General features: G+C 66.8%; 3 protein-coding genes across 5 annotated transcripts in view; 1 reads left to right on the top strand and 2 right to left on the bottom strand.

The window, feature by feature from the left end:
• C5H7orf50 (chromosome 5 C7orf50 homolog) overlaps positions 1 to 18,737 on the top strand; it is a 94,924-nt gene that overhangs the window by 29,259 nt on the left and 46,928 nt on the right. The gene's annotated exons all lie outside the window — the stretch shown is intronic.
• Positions 192 to 5,147, bottom strand: GPER1 (G protein-coupled estrogen receptor 1). 2 transcript variants are annotated; one of them, XM_047779392.1, is made up of 3 exons: positions 4,642 to 5,147; positions 3,901 to 4,245; positions 192 to 1,969 (listed from the first exon to the last, which is right to left on the bottom strand). In XM_047779392.1, exon 3 carries the CDS (start codon positions 1,822 to 1,824, stop codon positions 733 to 735), a length of 1,092 nt encoding a protein of 363 aa, XP_047635348.1. In that variant the 5' UTR covers positions 1,825 to 1,969; positions 3,901 to 4,245; positions 4,642 to 5,147; the 3' UTR covers positions 192 to 732. The 2 variants fall into 2 exon arrangements, with proteins under 2 accessions (XP_047635348.1, XP_047635347.1); XM_047779391.1 differs by having other exon boundaries at positions 3,901 to 5,147.
• LOC125126971 (uncharacterized) lies at positions 8,851 to 14,504 on the bottom strand. Of its 2 annotated transcripts, none has more exons than XM_047779388.1 (2): positions 14,398 to 14,504; positions 8,851 to 10,169 (listed from the first exon to the last, which is right to left on the bottom strand). In XM_047779388.1, exon 2 carries the CDS (start codon positions 10,155 to 10,157, stop codon positions 9,168 to 9,170), a length of 990 nt encoding a protein of 329 aa, XP_047635344.1. In that variant the 5' UTR covers positions 10,158 to 10,169; positions 14,398 to 14,504; the 3' UTR covers positions 8,851 to 9,167. The 2 variants fall into 2 exon arrangements, with proteins under 2 accessions (XP_047635344.1, XP_047635345.1); XM_047779389.1 differs by lacking the exon at positions 14,398 to 14,504 and adding an exon at positions 10,841 to 11,216.

The following is an 18,737-nucleotide window of genomic DNA, read 5'->3' as shown; positions in this document are numbered from 1 at the left end:
TGTGCTGTGCGCTCTCAGTAACGCTTACCCGGTGCCCAGAGCACGTGTGGCATGGGTGTCAGGCACTCTCCGAGGTGCCAGGAGCTCCAGGGCGCGGACGGGGTTCTCTGGGTGGGGGAGACGCTGTTCTGATGGGGCTCCGGGTGGCCCACCCCCAGCGCCCCCGTTAGGGAGTGACTCAGAGCCCTCACACGAGTCCGCACAGGGCTGTGTTTATTGACAAAGGGTGAACATTCCAGACGTGTCAGCTTTCTGAGTCGTGAGGAGAACAGCCTGTGGCACTGTCGTGGCTCCCCCCACGGGTCTGCGCCGTAGGCAGACCCCTCACGCCCGCGCCCCGGTGTTTTCTCCAGGCCTCCCCCTTAAGTAGGTGCAGAGCCCGGAAGCCCAGGTGTCCCACCCGCGGGGTTAGGGGGGAGGCGGTCCGAGTCCTCCTCAGCCCGAGGCACGTCTGCCGCGCGCACAGACCCGGAGCCCAGACCCCAGTGCCCGGTCCCGCGGCTGGGCCGGCTGTCTGCAGGCTCACGTCCCCTAGACTGGCAGATCGCTGGCACGTCGGCCTTGAAGCTCAGATGCGCCGTCCCAGCGCCGCCCCCTCCTCTTTGCCTCGCCCGGCCAGCGTCTCCTGCCAGATCCGGATGGGACCCGGGTCCCCGGTGCAGGGACCGCGCCGCGTGCGTGTGCGAGCGGCACAGCGCCCGGTCGGCTGGCGCCCGGGGCGTCCCGGCCTCCCTACACGGCGCTGCCCACCTTCCCGTCGGAGGCTTCGGTGCTGTCGGGGACGACCGCCTTCAGGGCCGCGTGGCCGAAGCGGCTCAGGGCCGACACGCTGGCCGTCTGCTGCAGGTACAGCCGCAGCTTGTCGCGGAAGGTCTCCCCGAGGAAGCTGTAGACCAGCGGGTTCAGGCAGCTGTTGGAGAAGGCCGCCAGGTTGACCACGTGGCCGGCCAGGGGGTGGGCGTGGCGGAGGGACTGCTGGCAGGGGCCGGCCCCGGGCGGCGCGCGCTGCAGCAGGTGCACGCTGAGGAAGACGTTCTCGGGCAGCCAGCAGACGAAGAAGACCAGGACCACGGCCAGGATCATGCGCAGCGCCTTGTGCCTGCGCGGGCGCAGGCCGCGGTGCTTGTGCGCCGTCACGAGCACGCGCACGATGAGCGAGTAGCAGAGGCCGATGACGGCGAAGGGGACCACGAAGCCCAGCGTGACCTCCAGCCACTGCACCTCCCGGACGTCGGCGAAGCAGAAGCAGGCCTCCTCGCCGTGCCGCAGGTGCACGGCGGTGAAGGGCACCAGCGTGGCGGACACGGAGGCCATCCAGATGAGGCCGCAGCTCAGCCGGGCGCGGGGCTTGGTGCGCAGCGGGCCGCAGCGCAGCGCCTGGGCCAGCGCCAGGTAGCGGTCGAAGCTCATCCAGGTGAGGAAGAAGACGCTGCTGTACATGTTGACCTGCAGGAAGAGCGCCATGAAGGTGCAGAGCGCGGCCATGTCGTAGTACTGCTCGTCCAGGTTGAACACCTCGATGAGCGAGTCCGCCACCAGCACCAGGTCGGCCGCCGCCAGGTTGATGAAGTACAGGTCGGGCACCGTCATCCTCTCGCGGAAGCGGATGTTCACCACCAGGATCAGGAGGTTGCCCACGAAGCCGATGGGGAAGAGCACGGCCGTGTAGACACAGGACAGGAAGAGGCCGATGACGTACTGCTGGTGCTCCGAGAGCGCGGCCGAGCGGTTGGCCAGCGCGCCGGGCAGGTCGAGGCCCAGGCCGGCGGCGGCGGTGGCGGCGGCGGCGGGCGTGCCATTGAAGGCGCCCGGCTGCGTCTCCATGCCGAGGCCGGGGCCCGGCTCTCAGGACCAGCTGCGAGGCTCACAGAGGCCCGACTCTGGCAGGGACTCCATCTCGGGACGCGAAGGCGGGGGCCCTCCGACGTGAGCCGGGCACCGGGAGGTGGGCCTCCACGCCCGGGGGCACCTGGGGAAGCAGGAGCAGAGGGTTCAGGCTGTGGGGGCGCGAAGGCTCTGCGGAGGCCGCCGCGCCGAGGGAGGCAGGAGAGGCGAGTGTAGGGGACGCCCGCGCCCTCCCGGGGCCCCAGGCCACCGAGTCGAAGTGACGCTGCCGGTGGCGAGGCCCCGGAGCGAGACCTGCCGGCCGCGGGCTCGGGGAGCGCGGGTGTCCCGGGGACACTGCTGGCTTTCGTCAGGCGAGGGGAGGTCGTGCAGCAGCGGTTGGGAAGAGCGCTGAGGCGGGAAGGGGAACCTGGCGTCCTGGGCGCCTTGCGGACTCGGGAGCAGGGCCCTTTGCTCTTGCAGGAAAATAGAGCCCAGAGATCAGCCTAAGTTTGGGTGCCTGAAACGAAACCTTTTTTTGTCGTGTGGGGTGAAGGACATAAGGAATAAAAATGGCAGTTGTTTTGGGAGGCGATAGTTAAGTGCTTCAGTGTTTTGACAAAATGTTGTAAAACCCGATGTGTTTCTTCATGGCTCCTCGGAGCCCAGAACCGGAGCCCGGAACCGCTGTGGCCGGGAGGTCCCCTCAGACGACACAACCCCCACCCCCGCTCGGCCGCCCCAGGGTCTCCCTTACTTGGGCTGTCCCGGCGGGGGAGGTGGTGCTGCGACCCCGCGGAGGGACAGCCCAGTCGCAGGGCCGAGGCCCGGGGCGCCAGTGACCTGCCTTGGCGTGTCCGCGTCACCTGCGAGATCCGTAGGCATCACCGTTCGCAGAGTTGCCAGAGCCGACCAGACGCCTAAGCGACACCTAACCCCAGGTCAGGTTGCTGCGTCGGAGGAAGGGCGGACGGTGACCAGGGCCTTGGTGTCAGGCCTGTCACAGGCTCCAGCACTTCCACTTCCCTGCGCTGGCGAGCTGGACTTTACCCGCTTTGTGGGGGTTTGTTTTGTCTTTTTGTCCTTTCTAGGGCCACACCCGCGCGCGGCCTATGGAGGTTCCCAGGCTAGGGGTCCCAGGGGAGCTACAGCCGCCGGCCTGCACCACAGCCACAGCCACGCGGGATCTGAGCCACGTCTGCGGCCTACACCACAGCCCACGGCAACGCCAGATCCTCATCCCACGGAGCGAGGCCAGGGATCGAACCCGCAACCTCATGGTTCCTAGTCGGACTCGTTAACCACTGAGCCGCGACGGGAATCCAGTTTTGTGTTCCTGATTCGTCTTTGCTAGATTATCCCAACTTGAACCACGTAAACGCCGTCGTTCTCAAGATTCCGTCTGTGCTGTTCAAAGCCCCTGCCTCTAAGCTCGTCTGTGAAAACTGCGCAGAGGGCTTGCGTGCGCTCTAAGTGGGGATTGCGCCATCAGCGGGCTTCTTGGAGGCGAGCAGAGCCCGCGGGCCCCCTTCTGTCCCGTGAAAATGGGTCTTGCGCGCCTTGACAGTGCTGCTATTTGCTGGTGCTCTGAAAAAAGCTAAGGACGCCTAGTGTGGAACTGACGGCTGGCACATTTTCCTCGTGAAATGGGCCATGAATTTATAAAAATAAAGGTGAGCACTCAACACTCAGGCGTCATTTTCGGACGTTCACTGCTTGGCCAGATCTAGAAAAACGAACCATGTTTCTGTCAGCTCAGTCAGGTGTGTGTCTGGAATGTACCGAGGCAGCCTGGCGTTGGCAGCCCGCCTCGGAGGAGCCAGGTGGCAGCGGTCAGCGCCCTGGCCCTTTTCCTCCCAGTGGGAGGGAGCCCTGCTTGGACACACCTGGGGAACAGTGTTTTCAGCCTGTGTGATAAAGAGAGCCTTCCTGCCAAGCCTCCCCGACCGAAGGCCGGCCTCAGGAGCCCCCATCTGCCCCGCCGCCGGCGGCTGCCACACCCCGCCAGCTCCATCCCGGCACCGCCACCTGCCGAGGCACCGCTGCCCGCCGCGCCGGAGCCCAGGCCACACGTACCTGCACTGTGTCCCGCAGAGGGCAGCTCCGCCAGCCCCGGGATGTGCTCGCGGCTGAGACTGGCCCGCGGTGGGGCGTTGGGAGCTCGGAGGAAGGCTGTGGGGCGCAGGAGGCCTGGCCGCAGGGCTGCCGGAGCCCCAGCCGTCCTCAGGGAGGCAGCCCCTGGCGGCCGCAGGCTTTATAGGCGGCCGCCCGCCCCGCGGCGCCCGCGGCCCCAGAAGCCCGGCCTTAACCCCTTCCTTGCTGGCCCTTTTCTCGCACGCCGCGCCGGTGAGCTCTGTCCTCACGGAAGCGTCCGGCTTCACTGCGTTTCCTTCCTCGCTGGTGCGAACCTTTTTCTGAAGCCTGGAGGGATGGGCAGTGGGTCTTTGATTGTCTTTCAGATGGCACTGTCCTAGGCGGCAGCTTCTCCGGCTCCCGGTGCACCGGCCCCGCTCTGCCCTACCCTGCCCTTTGCCCCTGAGGCCACCTGAGCACGCCTGCTCTGCAGGCGGGCAGCGGGAGCCCCCATCCTGCCGTCCTGCCGTGGCCACCGCCCTTCTCCTCTCTGCCTGCTCTCGCGCCACCCCCAGGTCCCAGTGCCCACCGTCCGAGCGCCCCACCTACTGGGGGCTGCGGCTCTGCCGTCAGCTCCGAGAGGCTGGCGGAGCTGAGCGTCCGCGGGCGCTCGGTCGGCGCCCGCTGTGGTTGTCATCAGCGCCGAGCTCGACCCCATCCCGTGTTTTCCTCTCGGAGCCTCACCTTCGCGGAGTGTCGAAGCCCCGAGACTGCGCCGCGTCGTCCTTGGATGACGGGTGCTCGGAGCTGGCGGGCGCGCGAGAGCCCTTCCTGAGCGAGCGGGGCCCGTTGGGGCGGGAGGCCGGACACCGGGCCCTGCCTGAGCCTCTGCTCTTGGGAGCCGAGGACAAACGAGCTCGAAGCCCTTCTCGGCGACGCCGGCTGGACGGCCTCAGACTGTGTTTGGGAAGCAGACCTGCGTTGCACCAGAAGGCTGGGTGGAATGTTTTTCGGAAAAACACTCATATTCAGGGTCCTTCCCAGCTGTGATTCTAATAGGTTCGCTTTTAAAACGACAGCATCAAAGGCGGCTGATTTGATTTTAGATCTATTTTTGGCCAGCTGCAAATGCAAGATGATGCCGGCACCAGAAATGCTGGAGACACCATTTTGAGAGAAAGGAGTCATGAGAAAGGACAATTTCCTCTTAAGTTAAATAAATAAATAAGCAAAACAAAAATGTAGACCCCGAAATAGCCAAGTCACGTCACTTAAAACCAGCCACGCCCGCCTGGCGGGAACCCACGGCCCTCGGCTCCGCCACCCGCCCTGAGCGCGGCACCCCCGTGTCTCCGCTGGTGTCGACACCAGCCCGAGCTCGCTCTGCTCGCCGCTGGACAGGCCGATGCCTTCGGAGACGAGATGCCAGGGCGAGGAATGGCGGCCTCCCTGGGAAAGCCAGCCGACCCAGAAGACGGCAGACCAGCGTCCTCGCCTCTGGGAATTCCGGCTCCTTTCTCACGGAGGAAGGGAGGGGACGGGAGGGCCCCGTGGCCCAGCAGGACCGAAAGGTCGCTCCCCAACGGCCGCTGGCTTTCACACACAGGACCTGGGCGCCGATGGTCCCGTGGCCGAACCCCTGATTTTGCACGTTGGGCTCTGGGTCCGAGGTGAATTGGGGCCGCGAGGTCACGGGCCCTTTTCTTTCCTCGCGAGGTCCTCGGTGGTAAAGTACCGTCAGCCCTCCCACCGCGGTTAGCGTAAGGGACAGAGGGCCGTCTGCCGTCCCCGTTGGGGTCTCGAGTCCCATGTGCGCCTGCAGGCCCTGGCCTAGCAGGTGCGGCCTGGCGGGTTTGCCCCGGGAGGCAGTGGCCCCGGGGCTGGGCTGCTGTTGGCAGGAGCCTCCCTTGAGCAGGGTGGGGGAGCCGGAATGCTCTAGAATGCCAGGGTGAGGCCTTGTCCCAGGCCTGCATTTGGTGTCCTGAGCCAGGAAGTGGCTTTTCCACCCCGCCCCGCCTGCCCCTCGGGTCTGACTCATTCTCCTTAAGTCAGGGTCTGGCTTCCTGGGTGAAGCGCCCTCCTTCCGGCCGCCAGGAACCTGGCTGCTTGGCACCCCCGTGTGTCTGCTGCTGTCTGTCGGCTCTGAGTCTCCTGTGGGCTCTGTGTCCCCAGGGTGTCGTGGGATGTGAGGCGAGTGGACCAGAGCCCCGTGTGCCGGGGATTGGGGTCTGGGGCCTACCGCCCCAGCGCCCTCGGTGCCCCCACCCGCCTTTATGTTTGTGTTTTGTTGTTGTTGTTGTTGTTGTTGTTGTTTTGTCATTTTAGGGCGGCCCCTGTGGCATGTGAAGCTTCCCAGGCCAAGGGTCAAATCGGAGCTACAGCCGCCAGTCTACACCATAGCCACAGCAACACTGGATCCTTTACCCACTGAGCGAGGCCAGGGATCGAACCCGCACCCCCGTGGTTCCGAGTGAGATTCATTTCCACTGCGCCACGACAGGAACTGCCCAGGCTCTGTTTGAAGAAAGCCTGCTGCAGCTAAAAAGAAAATTTGGGAGCCATCAGTTCACATTCCTGGGGGCTGGGTTCTGAAATTGTTCCTGTAGCCGAAATACTAGAAACCAGCAAATCCTCTGGCTAGGCTTGTCTGTCTCCCCAGAGGGCCCTGCGCGCACGTGGCCGTCCCACCGCTTCCTTTGGTTCTGAGACTCACTCGCCGCCGTTGGCACCTGCGCTGGGAGATCATTCAGGCCGTCGCACTTGGCTCACGTGTGCGCGGTGAGCATAAGGGAGCCCGCACTCCTGCCCCAACCATGAAGACTGGATGGAGCCTGGGAGGGGCTGGTGCGTCGGCCTGAGAGGAGCCTCTGTGCCCCCTCCTGAGGCAGGCGGCCCACCCTGCTGCTTTAGGGGACGGGGACGGGCTTCTGGGAGGCTGGGGACAGCCCCAGGGCGGGGGCGCGTGGGAAGCCCCCCAGGTCTGGGTAGCAGCTGTGGGGTCTGGTTGAAGCTGCCCAAAGGGCGTGGACCCCGGCGGGCCCTGTGTGGTGCCTGGTGACAGTGCGTGGAGACCCCACAGGGTCCTGGGTGTCATGGCCACTCTCCACCCCGACTCGCCTAGCTTGAGCAGAGCGCTCCCAGGAGCCCCGCCGACGATGCGTCTTAACCTACCCGCCAGGGCGACTGCCGTGTCCTTACGAAGGGATGGCGGTGGGCAAGAGCTTTCGTCGAGGAGAATGAGGGTCCAGGGCCTATGGCTCCCGCCGCGACTGTCACTCAAAGGAGCGGGCTTCCCACGGCGGCCCCGATGCCGTGACCCTGCCCGATGGCTCCTCCTGAGCCCCAGCTGCCTGTCGCGGTCCCGTCACCCCCACGTGCCGCAGGAGCACAAGGACAGCTCTGTGAAGGGGTGTGAATGGGGCAGGAGTGTGGAGGTGATGGCTACGTGGCGTTTGCACGCGCATCACCCAGGCCGGCCCCTCTGTGTGATGGAGGCGTCCAGACCGCGGGGCCCACCCAGCGCCGAGAAGAGTGAGTGTTAGGCCCTGAGAGCGCAGGGCTTAACCCCCTGGGGAGCCCGGCCAGTCTGAAGAGGCTGCTGCGATTCCAGCTACACGACCTTTGGGAGAAGACGGAACTGCAGCCGGGAAAGGATGCGAGGTGGCCAGGGCGGCAGGAGCGGACAGTGCTGCCGTCCCGCGTGCTGCTGTCGCACAGTGCGTCCTCCGTCTGTGTGAACCACGTGCTGGGGGCCCCAGGGTGAGCCCTCTCGCGGCCAGTGCCTTGGGTGTCAGCCTGAGCTCCCCGTCCTGACCACCCTTGCGGGGAGAGGCTGGGCATGTTTGGGGGCAGGTGATAAATGGAGACGCTCTCAAATTCTTAATTTTGTTAGGAAGCTAAAAGTCAATACATGTAAAAAAAAAAAAAAAGGTAAGGTCTTAAAAAGAAAATTGACGTTCTCGAAGGCGGAGCTTTCATAAAGCCAGAGAGCTTTTTGGCAGGTCTGCGCTCTCTGCTCAGCCCTGGAAACCGTGCTGTCCATGCAGCAGGAGCGATGGATGGGCGCTTCCGACCAGGTTCGTCCCTCACCTCGCCTTGTGTCTTATGTTGCATCTGTCACTAGCTTTTCTGCAAGTAATGTCAGCTCTGAAAATGACGTTTGAGGAGTTCCCGTCATGGCTCCGGGGTTAACGAATCCGACTAGGAACCGTGAAGTTGCAGGTTCGATCCCTGGCCTCACTCCATGGGTTAAGGATCCGGTGCTGCCCTGAGCTGTGGTGTAGGTCGCAGACGCGGCTCGGATCCCACGTTGCTGTGGCTGTGGTGCAGGCCGGCAGCTGTAGCTCCGATTCGACCCCTAGCCTGGGAACCTCCATATGCCGCGGAAAGTGGTCCTAGAAAAAGGCAAAAAGACAAAAAAATACAAACGACGTTTGAGCAGAGCCTTCCGCAAGTGTGCCCAGAGCCCCTGCAGGAGGCACCAGCTGCCCACCAGACCCCAGGGAGCTCGGTGCGGGGCTCACGCCACGGGTCAGCGGTGGTGTCACAGAGCTCTAGTGGCGATGGGGTTAAAGGACCAAAGAAACCTTTGTTCTCGGTAGGACCTGTGTGTCCCCCACTTTCCGGTGCTGCTGAAGGTCACCAGCCATGCCCGTTTAGGCCACAAAGGGAGGTCCCATTGTGGCACAGCCGGAACCAGCCCGACTAGCATCCTTGAGGACGCGGGTTTGATCCCTGGCCCCGCTCTGTGGGTCAAGGGTCCGGCCTTGCCAGGAGCTGTGGAGTAGGTGGCAGACGCAGCCCAGATCCCGCGTGGCCGTGGCCGTGGTGGAGGCCGGCAGCTGCAGCTCCAGTTTGACCCCTAACCTGGGAATGGCCCAATGCCGCGGGTGCGGCCCTAAAAGAATAAAAATTAAAAAATAGGTCCTAAAGTTCCTTAAATAATGTCTTTATTTTCAAGATTGCTCCCTGCCCTTTGATGGGGGGAGGGGGGTGCCGGCAAGCAGACACCTCAGGACCTTCCGCCCCTGTCCGGGCTCGGCCAGCGCTCGCTCCCCATGCTGGGCACATCCCTCCGGCTGGGGGTGTCGGTTTGGGCTGAGGTGTCGAGCGTGGCGCAAACTGGGGGGGAAGCCAGACAGCTGGGCTCTGGGAAGTGCCCCCCGGACGGCCTGTCCTGCCCTGGGCACTCCCCAGGCCGCCGAGGCTCTGCAGCACTGCGGGGAGCCCCCTCTGGCCGCAGGCTTGCGTCCGGCAGGCGGGGCTCCAAGCTAGCCCCCCACTCCGTTGAGGGCGAAGCTGGTGCCGGCCGCTCCTCTCCTGCGGCTTTGGCAGAGACGCGCTGGCACGCTGCGCAGGGCCAGCCTGCACGGCTTGTGGAGGAAGAGCGTGGCCAGGGAGCCCACGCAGCTCTCTCCAAACAGGGCCAGCTCCGCCAGGTTCATGAGCAGCTCGTCCCCGGGGGAGCCGATGTCCCTTTGCAGCTTCAGCCTGGCCCGCCGGACGAGTGCCACGTTGTAGAAGAGGCGGCAGGCGAACGTGGTCAGGACGATGGCCGGAACCACCGGGCAAGCGGAGGCCGCGTCCCTTTGGGCCGGAGCGGCCCGCCTGGCCCGCTGGACACCGAGCAGGACGAGGAACGCCAGCTGCAGGACCAGGGCCAGCCCGAAGCCCAGGCTGACTTTCACCATCTCGTACTCAGGCCAGGCGGTCAGGGGGTCCGCCTGACACAGCGTGGTGTGGTCAAGCTCCCCAGAGGTGCCCAGCAGGGCCACGGCCCCCAGGGAGCTGCAGACAGCACAGCCCCCAGCGGCAGCCAGGCTGGCGGCAGGCCCCCGGGGCCCCTGGGCGGCCGCGCGCAGGCAGGGCGGGGGTCGCCGCAGCAGGAACGCAAAGAGCAGCACCAGCTGCACGTACTGGGCGTTGAAGTAGCAGGCGTTGGACAGAAGGGAGAGGACGGCACAGCCCAGGTTGGTCGTGGCCAGGTAGTCCGGCCGGCCGATGGCCGCCAGCGAGAGCAGCGTTGCCAGCAGGCCGGTGGCGGTGAGGTCCAGCAGGCAGACGTCCAGGCCCCCCAGCCTGGCACGGCCGCGGAGGAAGGTGGCGAGGTTGAAGAGCCCGGCCGCCAGGCTCACGGGGACGAACAGAACCGCGTAGACGAGCGTGCATCTGGACACAACGCCCTGCGCGGCTATGACAGCCTCGACGTCCGTGGAGACGCGGCTGGGGTACCGGATCCAGGACATGTTGTGGGCAGACATCTCGCCGCCGACCTGGAACAGAAGCAGCGGAGGCCGTGCGTCGGGGGCCGGGCCGCCCTGAGTCAGGGACGCTCTGGGCCCGATCCCGATTCCCGAGGGGCGGTGGGTGTGGACCGTCTGCTTCCCCGGTGGTGGATCCTGGGCAGGTGCAAGTCGGGTGGTCTGGAGCAGGGTGGGGTGCAGGGACACCCCCCCCCAGCACCCCCTCCCTTCACCGCTGATGAGGCGTTGTCTAGGCACGCGCCCGCCCGCACCGGCAGGCCAGCCAGTGGGATGTTCCCAGCAGATGCGGGTTCTCGGTTTCGAGTCCATCTGTGTGACGGGCTCGTCTCATCCAGGGCCTCTGCCCTCGGCGGGGGACTGCCAGGGGGTTGGGCTTGCATGCGTCACCACCCTTGGGCCCAGAGAAATTCTGACGGGTCCTGGCCTAGATGGCGGGGTGGGGGGCTGCACAGAGCTGGAGTCTGCGAGGGAGGGGCTTTAGGTAACAGTCCCCACAGGAGCCGCCTGGCTCGCCCGCCTCTGTCCCAGGAACAATGTGGTTTCGCTGTAAATGCCCAACCCCCCTGCCCACCCGCCCCGGCTGCGGGATAGCAGTGTCCCTTCCCCTCAAACTTAAACCAGCAGATGGGGCTGGGGGGCCCCTCGCTGCTGACTCAGACAGTGGCGACCGTGTCACGGACCTTCCAAGGTGGGCAGGCCCGGGCTGCGCGTGTGAGGCTCTCCTTGCCCCGAGCCCGGCCGCAGGGTCACGCAGGGTGACCCCAGGTCGGGAGCATGGACTCGGCACACGTGAGTGGTCTTCCCGGCCTGTGACGGCGGACCGGCTGCCTGTGGACCCTTGACCCTGCATCTGGAGCTGCGTTCTCTGGCTGCCTGGCGGGGGGTCTCTGCGTACACGGCTTGGCCGTGCTCTTCTCGCCGCCTCACGGCACACGCGTGTGCAACACTGATGCACGTGTGAGCAGTCCTTGGCGCGTGAAGAGCCCTGCCCGCGTCCCGACCCTGCCCCCTGCTCTTGCCTCAGGCCCGCAGGCTGCTCTGGACCCGTGCCCCCACCCCCCCACCCCCGAGCTCCGCGGTCTGAGACACAGGGAGGAGCTGTGACATGTCCCGTGCGCTGGTGCTTAGGCCCTGCGTGAGTCCCAGGATGCCGAGTGTCAACCTAATGAAGACGGCTGAGCACCCCGGGAGGGAGCCGGGGGCCTGCCTTTCTAATTACGGCAAACCGGGGAGGAGGGCTTCTGAACACTGAGCAGAGGTCAGGAAACGGCCCCGGCCGTCCCGGCGTCCGTCTCCACAAGCGGCCAGGGGTTCGGGGTTTCAGGCCTCCCGGGCGCCCACTGCGGTCCTTGCCGGGGTGGGGGGTTTGAGGCATCCCGTCGGCTGGTAGCGGGCCCAGGTGCTGGACGGAGGGGCGGGCCTGCTGCTTGCTGTGTCCCCAGGTCTGCTGCTCTCTAGGCCAGGGCCTGCCTTGGGCCCGAGGAGCTCCGGCTCTCCCCGGCGTCTTTGTGGCCACCCCCGCCCCCAGGCTGGCTGGTGGAGCCCCGACGGGGGTCTGCAGTCAGGTGGTTCTGGCATGGACACAGCCTCTGGTGAGGGGTCACCAGAACTTGGGGCCCGGCCTCCCTGTGCACCCCTTTGTGCTGGCACAGCCGCCTCCCGGGCTTGGGACCCTCCCAGGAGAGGAAGCCCTCCGGAGAGGCTTGCCGGGGTGGGCGCTGGGCACGCCGGCTCCTGCTGCCCTCAGCATGCCGAGGGGTCCCAGGCCGCCGCAGTCTCCTTTGCTTTTTCAGAGTCAGGCCCAGGGACCATGTGTCCCAGCAGGCGGATCGTGGCGCCCGGAGTCCCTGGTCTTGGGGGGCCTGCCAGCTGCAGAGCCGTGGGTCAGGGGGGCTCCGAGCCACCTGGCCTGCCGGGCCCACTGGCTCTCTCTCCACCGCCGGTTCTGGGTTTACTCGGGAAGGCGACACATCATGCAGATATTTGCTCATGAAGCTGCCTGTGTGGCAGCCCCGATGCGCCGGCTCCACGCTGGCCGTGGCAGATCCTCCTGAGGTCGCACCGGTGCGAGTCGCGACACGAGGGTCGTGGGGGGGTCGCGATCTGCGGTGGACACCCAGCCCCCCGGTGCCCGCGCCTGGCGCCCCTGGTGATGCAGCCCAGGCAGAGGGCTGTCCTGTTGCTGCCGAGCAGGGTTCGCGGTGTGGACGGGCCCCAGCTGGTCTGTCCGCTCGCGATGGGTGACGTTGCAGCACTGCTGGCTTGCAGCTCTAGGAATAGCGCTGCCTTGAGTGTTTGTACGTTTCCACCTGGGCATGGGGGCTCCTTTCTTGGGGCACCTCGGAGCGGTGTTGCCCCTGCTCAGGGCGAGGGTCGGACCTCACGTGGAGCCTGAGGACCACGCACCCCCTCCCGCCGGAAGCCTCGCGCTGCCCCTGCAGAAGCCCGGGGATTCCTGGGAAGACGGACCCCAGGCCTGTTCTGGTGCCACTTTCAGGTCGAGGGCTTCTAAGGGCCCTTCCCTCAGCCACACAGAAGGGCTGCTGGGGTCCTGCCTCGCCCCCCGGCCCCACCCCAGCGCACCAGGGTGGCCTCCAGAGTTAGAAGGTGGGGGGCGCGAGCCTGACCCTGTGGTTCAGGTCCGAGTGGGGCTTGGGGGGTCCCCCCCCGGCACCAGCGTCCAGCCTCCTTTTCACTGGTGCCTTTCCACCCCGGACCTGGACTTGCGAGGGGGAGGCTTTGCCTCCACCCGGCGTCTTCCGGCACCCGGCCTGGTTGTCGTCTTGGTAGGTGTGTAGCCAGCGAGCTGTGCGATGGTGACTGTGTCGCGCCCACCGCGACCTTGGAGGCCAGAGTTCTCCTGGAGACGCCGTCCTCGGCTCTGCCAGCAGCTCCCGCGGGCGCCGTCCGCCCGCCGCCCTGCGGCCCCGTCTGCTCCGACTCTGGTCTCCTGAGAGCCTTGGGCTGCGTCCGGAGGGCCTCAGCACACCCGCTCCTGACCTCGGGCGCGGCTCGTTCCCCACGGGGACGGCGAGGCCCAGCATACCTGCCGAGGCCTGGCGCCCCGGGTGCTGTGCCCGCTCCTCCTCTGAGCCCAAGCACACTGCCTGGTGTCCCCTTGGCTGCTCAGGACACTGTGTGTGTGTCAGATGGGGTGGGGGTCCGTGCTCCTGTTTGCATCCAGCTGCCCCCAGCTCCACAGGCCCTGGTCTCGGGGTGGCGGCTGTGCACCGTCCCGTTTTCAGCACCTTGAAGCATCATGCCGGCCTCAGTGTTTCCTTCCAAAGCCGAGTCCCAGAGGCCTGCACGGGTGCAGCACCCCATCTCGGCGGTGCTCTGTCTGGAGCCGTGAGGGCGCAGCGAGGGGCAGGCGGGGGCCTGCTGCAGGACGGGGGTCGGGTCGAGTGGGCGGCTTGGAGGAAGGGGGACTGGCTGCAGATCTGGCGCTGTCGGAAAGCGGGGCCGGGCTCCTCAGGAGCAGGGGCGCCTTCTGACGCGGGGCGGCACCGGGGCTTTGGTGGCCACCGCTGCCCCCTCTGCACCAGCGAGCCTGTGTGCCAGGAGGAAAGGAACGCGGCCTCCCGCGAGGCAAAGGGCCCTCTCCGCGTCCTGCGCTGCCCCCCCAACCCCCCGCCTGTCCCCTCCCTGAGCCGAGCCCTCCCCACCCCACCCCCGCTCCCCGGGCCTTCAAGGTCCACACGGCTGGTGAGCTGCCCCCGCCCCCCGGTCCCCAGAGACACTAAAGGCCTGGCGTCTGCGAGCGGGCCGATGGACAGGCCCTGGTGTGGGGTGCTGGTCTCCGCCGAGCATCTTTGTGGCAAGGGGAGCCTGACACGGGCATTGGGCAGCTCCCTCTGCTCTCGGGAGCGTCCCCTGCCCTCATCAGAGTGGCGGCGGGGGGGGGGGGGGGCGGGGGGATCGGATCGGTGGTGCTCAGCCCTCAGGGGGGCCGCCAGGGCCCAGTCGACACCAGCGAATCCTGACAGCTTCTCTGCCTCCAACTCCGGACATGAAGCCACAGGCTCTGCTCGTCTGAGCTGTGAGAAGGGCTAGCGGTCTGCCCGGTCACTCCAGCCCCAGGCGCGAGAAATAAACGGCATTTCACCTTTCGGTGGAACCAGTGTGGGGGTTCACAGACTGTGGTCTCCAGAGACAGCACGGCTCCCCTCTCCCAGCTGCTCGCATGGGCCTTATGCCAGCGGGCAGAAAGCGGGCAGGGGGCAGGGGTACTGCTCACCTGGCTGGCGGAGGGTCTGGCGGCAGAGGGAGGGGCTCCGGCGCCCGCTCACGGCCCCTCGCTGGTCCGAGCTCCCTGGGAACAGGCGGCTGCGTAAGGAAAACGGGAATGCGCTCTTGAGTCCTTAACCACGCGCCGCGAGTTGGGCAGACGGTGGTTTGGTCACGTGACCCCGGAGACCCGCCAGGCCTGGAACGGGGGCGGTTTGTGCTGCAGACGGGACAGGGCGCCCGGCCCCGCGGTTTCCTGCAGACCCCCACGCCGCCGTCCTCAGGACGGTCCCGCCCGGAAAGCAGGCGACGCTGCCGCTTAAAATAGGACCCGGGCCCCACGCCCAGCATGAGGGCGAGCGCTCCAACCCGTCCCGCCCGGGCCACCTCGAACGTCCCCTCGGGGCGCCCAGCCCCCCACGGGCGGGAGCTGGTGCTGGGGGGACGCTCCCTTGTCCCCCACGGCCCCTGCGCAGGCCAGGGTGTGGGATTCGTGGAGGACGAGGTCGGCCAAACCCCAGCGCTGGGGGCGGTCCTGCCCCCCGCCCCCGACTTCCTGCTGGGCGAAGGGGGGCTGGGGCCGGTGGCAGGAACCTGCCTTCTGGCCTCCGCGGCGTCCCCAGACCGGCCCTGCCGGGAGACGCGTTTGGACCCCTCTGCTGCACACAGGGTCCCTGTCCCGTCGTGCCCGCCCTGCTTAGGGTGCAAGAGGATGTGGGGGACTTGCTGAGCCGCACCCAGCCCGTGCGTCCCGCCTTCTGTCACAGCCCGTCTCTCAGCACGAGCGCTGCTCTCCTCTGGGCCCCGAGCCCACCTGCTCTGGGCTGGGCTTGGGGCCAGGAGACAGGGCTCCCTGGATGGCATGGGTGGCCTCCCTCTTGGCCCGTGATGTCCCGCCGTTGCCCCGTCGCCTAGATTGTGCATGTGAATGCAGGGAGGGCGCCTTGGGCCTGGGGACACAGCGGGGCCCAGCTGGCCCACACAGTCCTGCGTCATTGAGATGGTCACGCCCCAGGCCCCTGCCCGTTTCCTGGCTCCCCTGAGTGTCCGCAGCCCCATGTGGAGGTGGCCGGGGCCAGCCCGTAGCAGGGAACGGGGGCCCCTCCTCCACACCCGCCTTTCCCAGGACACTCTGTTCTGTGCTGAGCCCACATGGGCTGTGCCCTCGGGCATGGCCCGGTGCCGCCACCGCCCTCCCCAGGGCCCCCCCCGCACAAGAGCTGGGACCACCGCCAGAGCCGACTTGGGGTCTGTGAACGGAGGCGAGTGTGCACTGCGGCTGTTCCCCCGGGGCTTAAAGGGGACACCGCCGGGACACCGCCGGAGCCTTGCACGCACTCCGCTGCGCGGTTGCACTTCTGTGAGGCTCCCGGGCGGCTGCTGGGGGTGGGTAGGGGGTGAGGAGGCGTTTGTGTCACTTCCTGTCCTGACTTTTGTCACTTACGTGTCACTGTTGACACCTGTTCGTGTTCAGCAGCAGCTTTGAGTCGTCTCTGTGTGTTCCGTCCAGCTCCCCTGTTTTGAAAATACGCTTCGGAGGGTTCAGTAAAGTCAGAGCCGCGCGGGGGACCCTGGCCGCCCGTCTGGGCTGGCAAATGGCGCGCTCCCGAGCCCTGGCGGACGCGGTTGCTCCCCCCGGGTAGGGGGCTCAGGCTCCCTGTGGGCTGGGTACGTGGCAGCCCTCCCTGCCAGGCCCTCCCAGGCCTTTTTCCTGTCGGGGTGTCACTGGCCGTGAGACCACCCGGGTGAGAAAGTCAGAGGGTGTTTAGCCAAAGAGCCGGCAAGGCAGGCGTGACTGGCGGCCCAGTGGAAGGGGCTTGGAGGATGGCCGGGAGGCGGCCGGCGGAGCACCGGGGGCTGGGGCCTGGGGCCGGGGGCCTGGGCGCGGGAGCAGAGGGTCCCAGGGGTGCCGGTCAGGGGTCTGCGCTTCCGAGACTGCTGGTGAACGAGGAGCTGTGGGGACCTGGGTGGGCCCCGGTGCAGCTCGGGAAGCTTCTGGGTCCCGGCTCCTCTGCTCCTGCCTACGCCTTCCCCCCGCCATCCTCCGGGCCCTGCTCTGTCCCCCCCAGTCCTCCAGGATCTGCTCTGTGTCCACCATCCTCTGGGCCCTGCTCTGTGTCCCCCCATCCTCGGCCCTGCTGTGTCCCCCCCATCCTCTGGGCCCTGCTCTGTGTCCCGCCCATCCTCGGCCCTGCTCTGTGTCCCCCCCATCCTCCGCGCCCTGCTCTGTCCCCCCCAATCCTCCAGGCTCTGCTCTGTGTCCCCCCCATTCTCGGCACTTCTCTGTGTCCCCCCCCATCCTCTGGGCCCTGCTGTGTCCCCCAACCCCCCCTTGCGGGCTGCGAGCCTTCTGGAGCCCCACTCACTGCTTCAGCCTAAGGCCGCTTTAGGAGCCGGGCTCCCGCTCAGTGGCCTCTGCTCCTGCGCAGACAGAGGGCATCGGCGGCCACTGGGGGGCGCCCCGTGAGCGCGCCTGCCCCGGCGGCGGGGCCTTCCCGAGTCACCCTCACCCTGCTTGGAACCTGGAAGCGCGCAGCCTGGGGGGCGGGGGGGCGGGCGTCGCATCTCCCGGTTCTGAGGCGGGGCTTCCAGGCGCCTGGCCCGCTCCTCCTGCCCCGCCGGGCGGGCTTCTAGGCGGCCCGCGGGAGGCACAGCTGCGTGAGCAGCCCCCGCAGGGCACACGGTCCCATCGTCACAGAAGGTCCCCTCCTGCCTGCTGCGACCGGAGGCTCTCTGGCCTGCGCTCTGCCTTCGGGGGCCCGCCGCCTGCCGCCCCTGCTGCCCAGCAGCCCACGTTCGCTTGGCAGAGGGCGGGTCGAGGCCCCGGGGGCGCTGCACACGCGATTCCCTTCAGGTGAGCAGGCCCTGCGTCAGGGGTGCAGGGTGGGTGGGAGCCGACGGTGCTCCCGCCGTCAGCCCTTCCCAGTGCCTGGTGCTCCAGCGGAGGACGGGGCACAGAGAGGCTCAGAACTCGCCCCAGGTCACACAGCAGGGCGCTCCGGGGACCGCGCTGGCCCGACGCACCTGCTTCACATGAAAACCGGGACACGGGAGCTGCCCCGTGGTTCTCGGAGACCCCGACACTTTCGTGCCCCCGGAGACTTGGGTGCACTTTGGGCATCTCCCGGGGTCCAGCTGAAGTAGGTGCGACTTCCAGTGAGTTAACCCTTCGCTGAGACAAAGCCGTGCTCAGTGCTGTCGTGGGCGTGACGGCCACAGAGCACCTGTGATGGTGGCGGGACAGCGGTTCAGGCCCGTGAGGCAGCTGCTGAGTCCCCAGAACGTCGCTGGGGATTGTCCTTTTCTCTCTCTCTTTTGTTTTGTTCTGTTTTGTTTTGTCTTTTTAGGGCCGCTCCTGCGGCATATGGAGGTTCCCAGGCTCGGGGTGTGATGGCAGCCAAAGCTGCTGGCCTTTGCCAGAGCCACAGCAATGCCAGATCCGAGCCACATCTGCCACCTGCACCACAGCCCCCGGCAAGGCCAGATCCTCAACCCACTGAGCGAGGCCAGGGATCAAACCTGCATCCTCATGGATCCTCTTCAGGTTTGTTAACCTCTGAGCCACGACGGGAACTCATGTTTTTCTTCTTTTTTGCCCGTTTCGCAGCACATGGAATTTCCTGGGCCAGGGATCATATCCAAGCCGCTGTGGCAATACCAGATCCTTAACCCCCTGTGCCAGGCCAGGCATCGAACCTGCCTCACAGCACTCCCGAGATGCCTTCAACCCTTGTGCCACAGTGGGAACTCCAGGCTTGTCCCACTGACAAGGGAGAGGAGGTCTCACCTCCAGGGCCACCGAGAACCACCTGGAGTCAGACAAAGCCCCGGCTGGAGCCCACCACCCGCAGCCGCTCTGGGGGGCCCCGCTGCAGGAACCAGCCATGGTCACAGACACCCCAAGTGCCCATCACCAATAGAGCAGACGGGTAAACTGTGCCAGAGTCGAGCCACCGCATCCCCGGCGGCAGTGAAAATGCACAGGCCCCCACCATCAGCCTTGTCGGGAGCAGCTCGGCTGTGGAGGGACGGCTGCCTGGCCCGGCAGGCCAGCCACCTCTGTGTCACCTGTGCAGACCAGGTCCTCCTGAGCCCTTGCCCCAGAGCCAGGCGCCCTCCTCCCGCTGGTCCGCGGGGACGTGGCGGGACTGCATTCATTTCCGACCCCCAGCTTCTGGAAGACCTTGGCGCCCCAGGCTGGAGGCGGCTGAGCCCGAGGGAGGCTGCAGGGTTGCTCTTGGGCGCGAGGAGCCCAGGGGAGGGGCCGAAGGGGTGGCGCTGGCCCTGGGGCGAGTTTGCTTCCTGCGGTCCGCGTGTCCGCTGGGGCCCGGCAGCGGGGTCCCTGGCCTC

This window comes from Phacochoerus africanus, chromosome 5, assembly GCF_016906955.1.
Source record: "Phacochoerus africanus isolate WHEZ1 chromosome 5, ROS_Pafr_v1, whole genome shotgun sequence".
Classification (NCBI taxonomy): domain Eukaryota; kingdom Metazoa; phylum Chordata; class Mammalia; order Artiodactyla; family Suidae; genus Phacochoerus; species Phacochoerus africanus.
The sequence above is the reverse complement of the archived record's forward strand: the minus strand, read 5'-3'. Positions and strand labels throughout refer to the sequence as shown.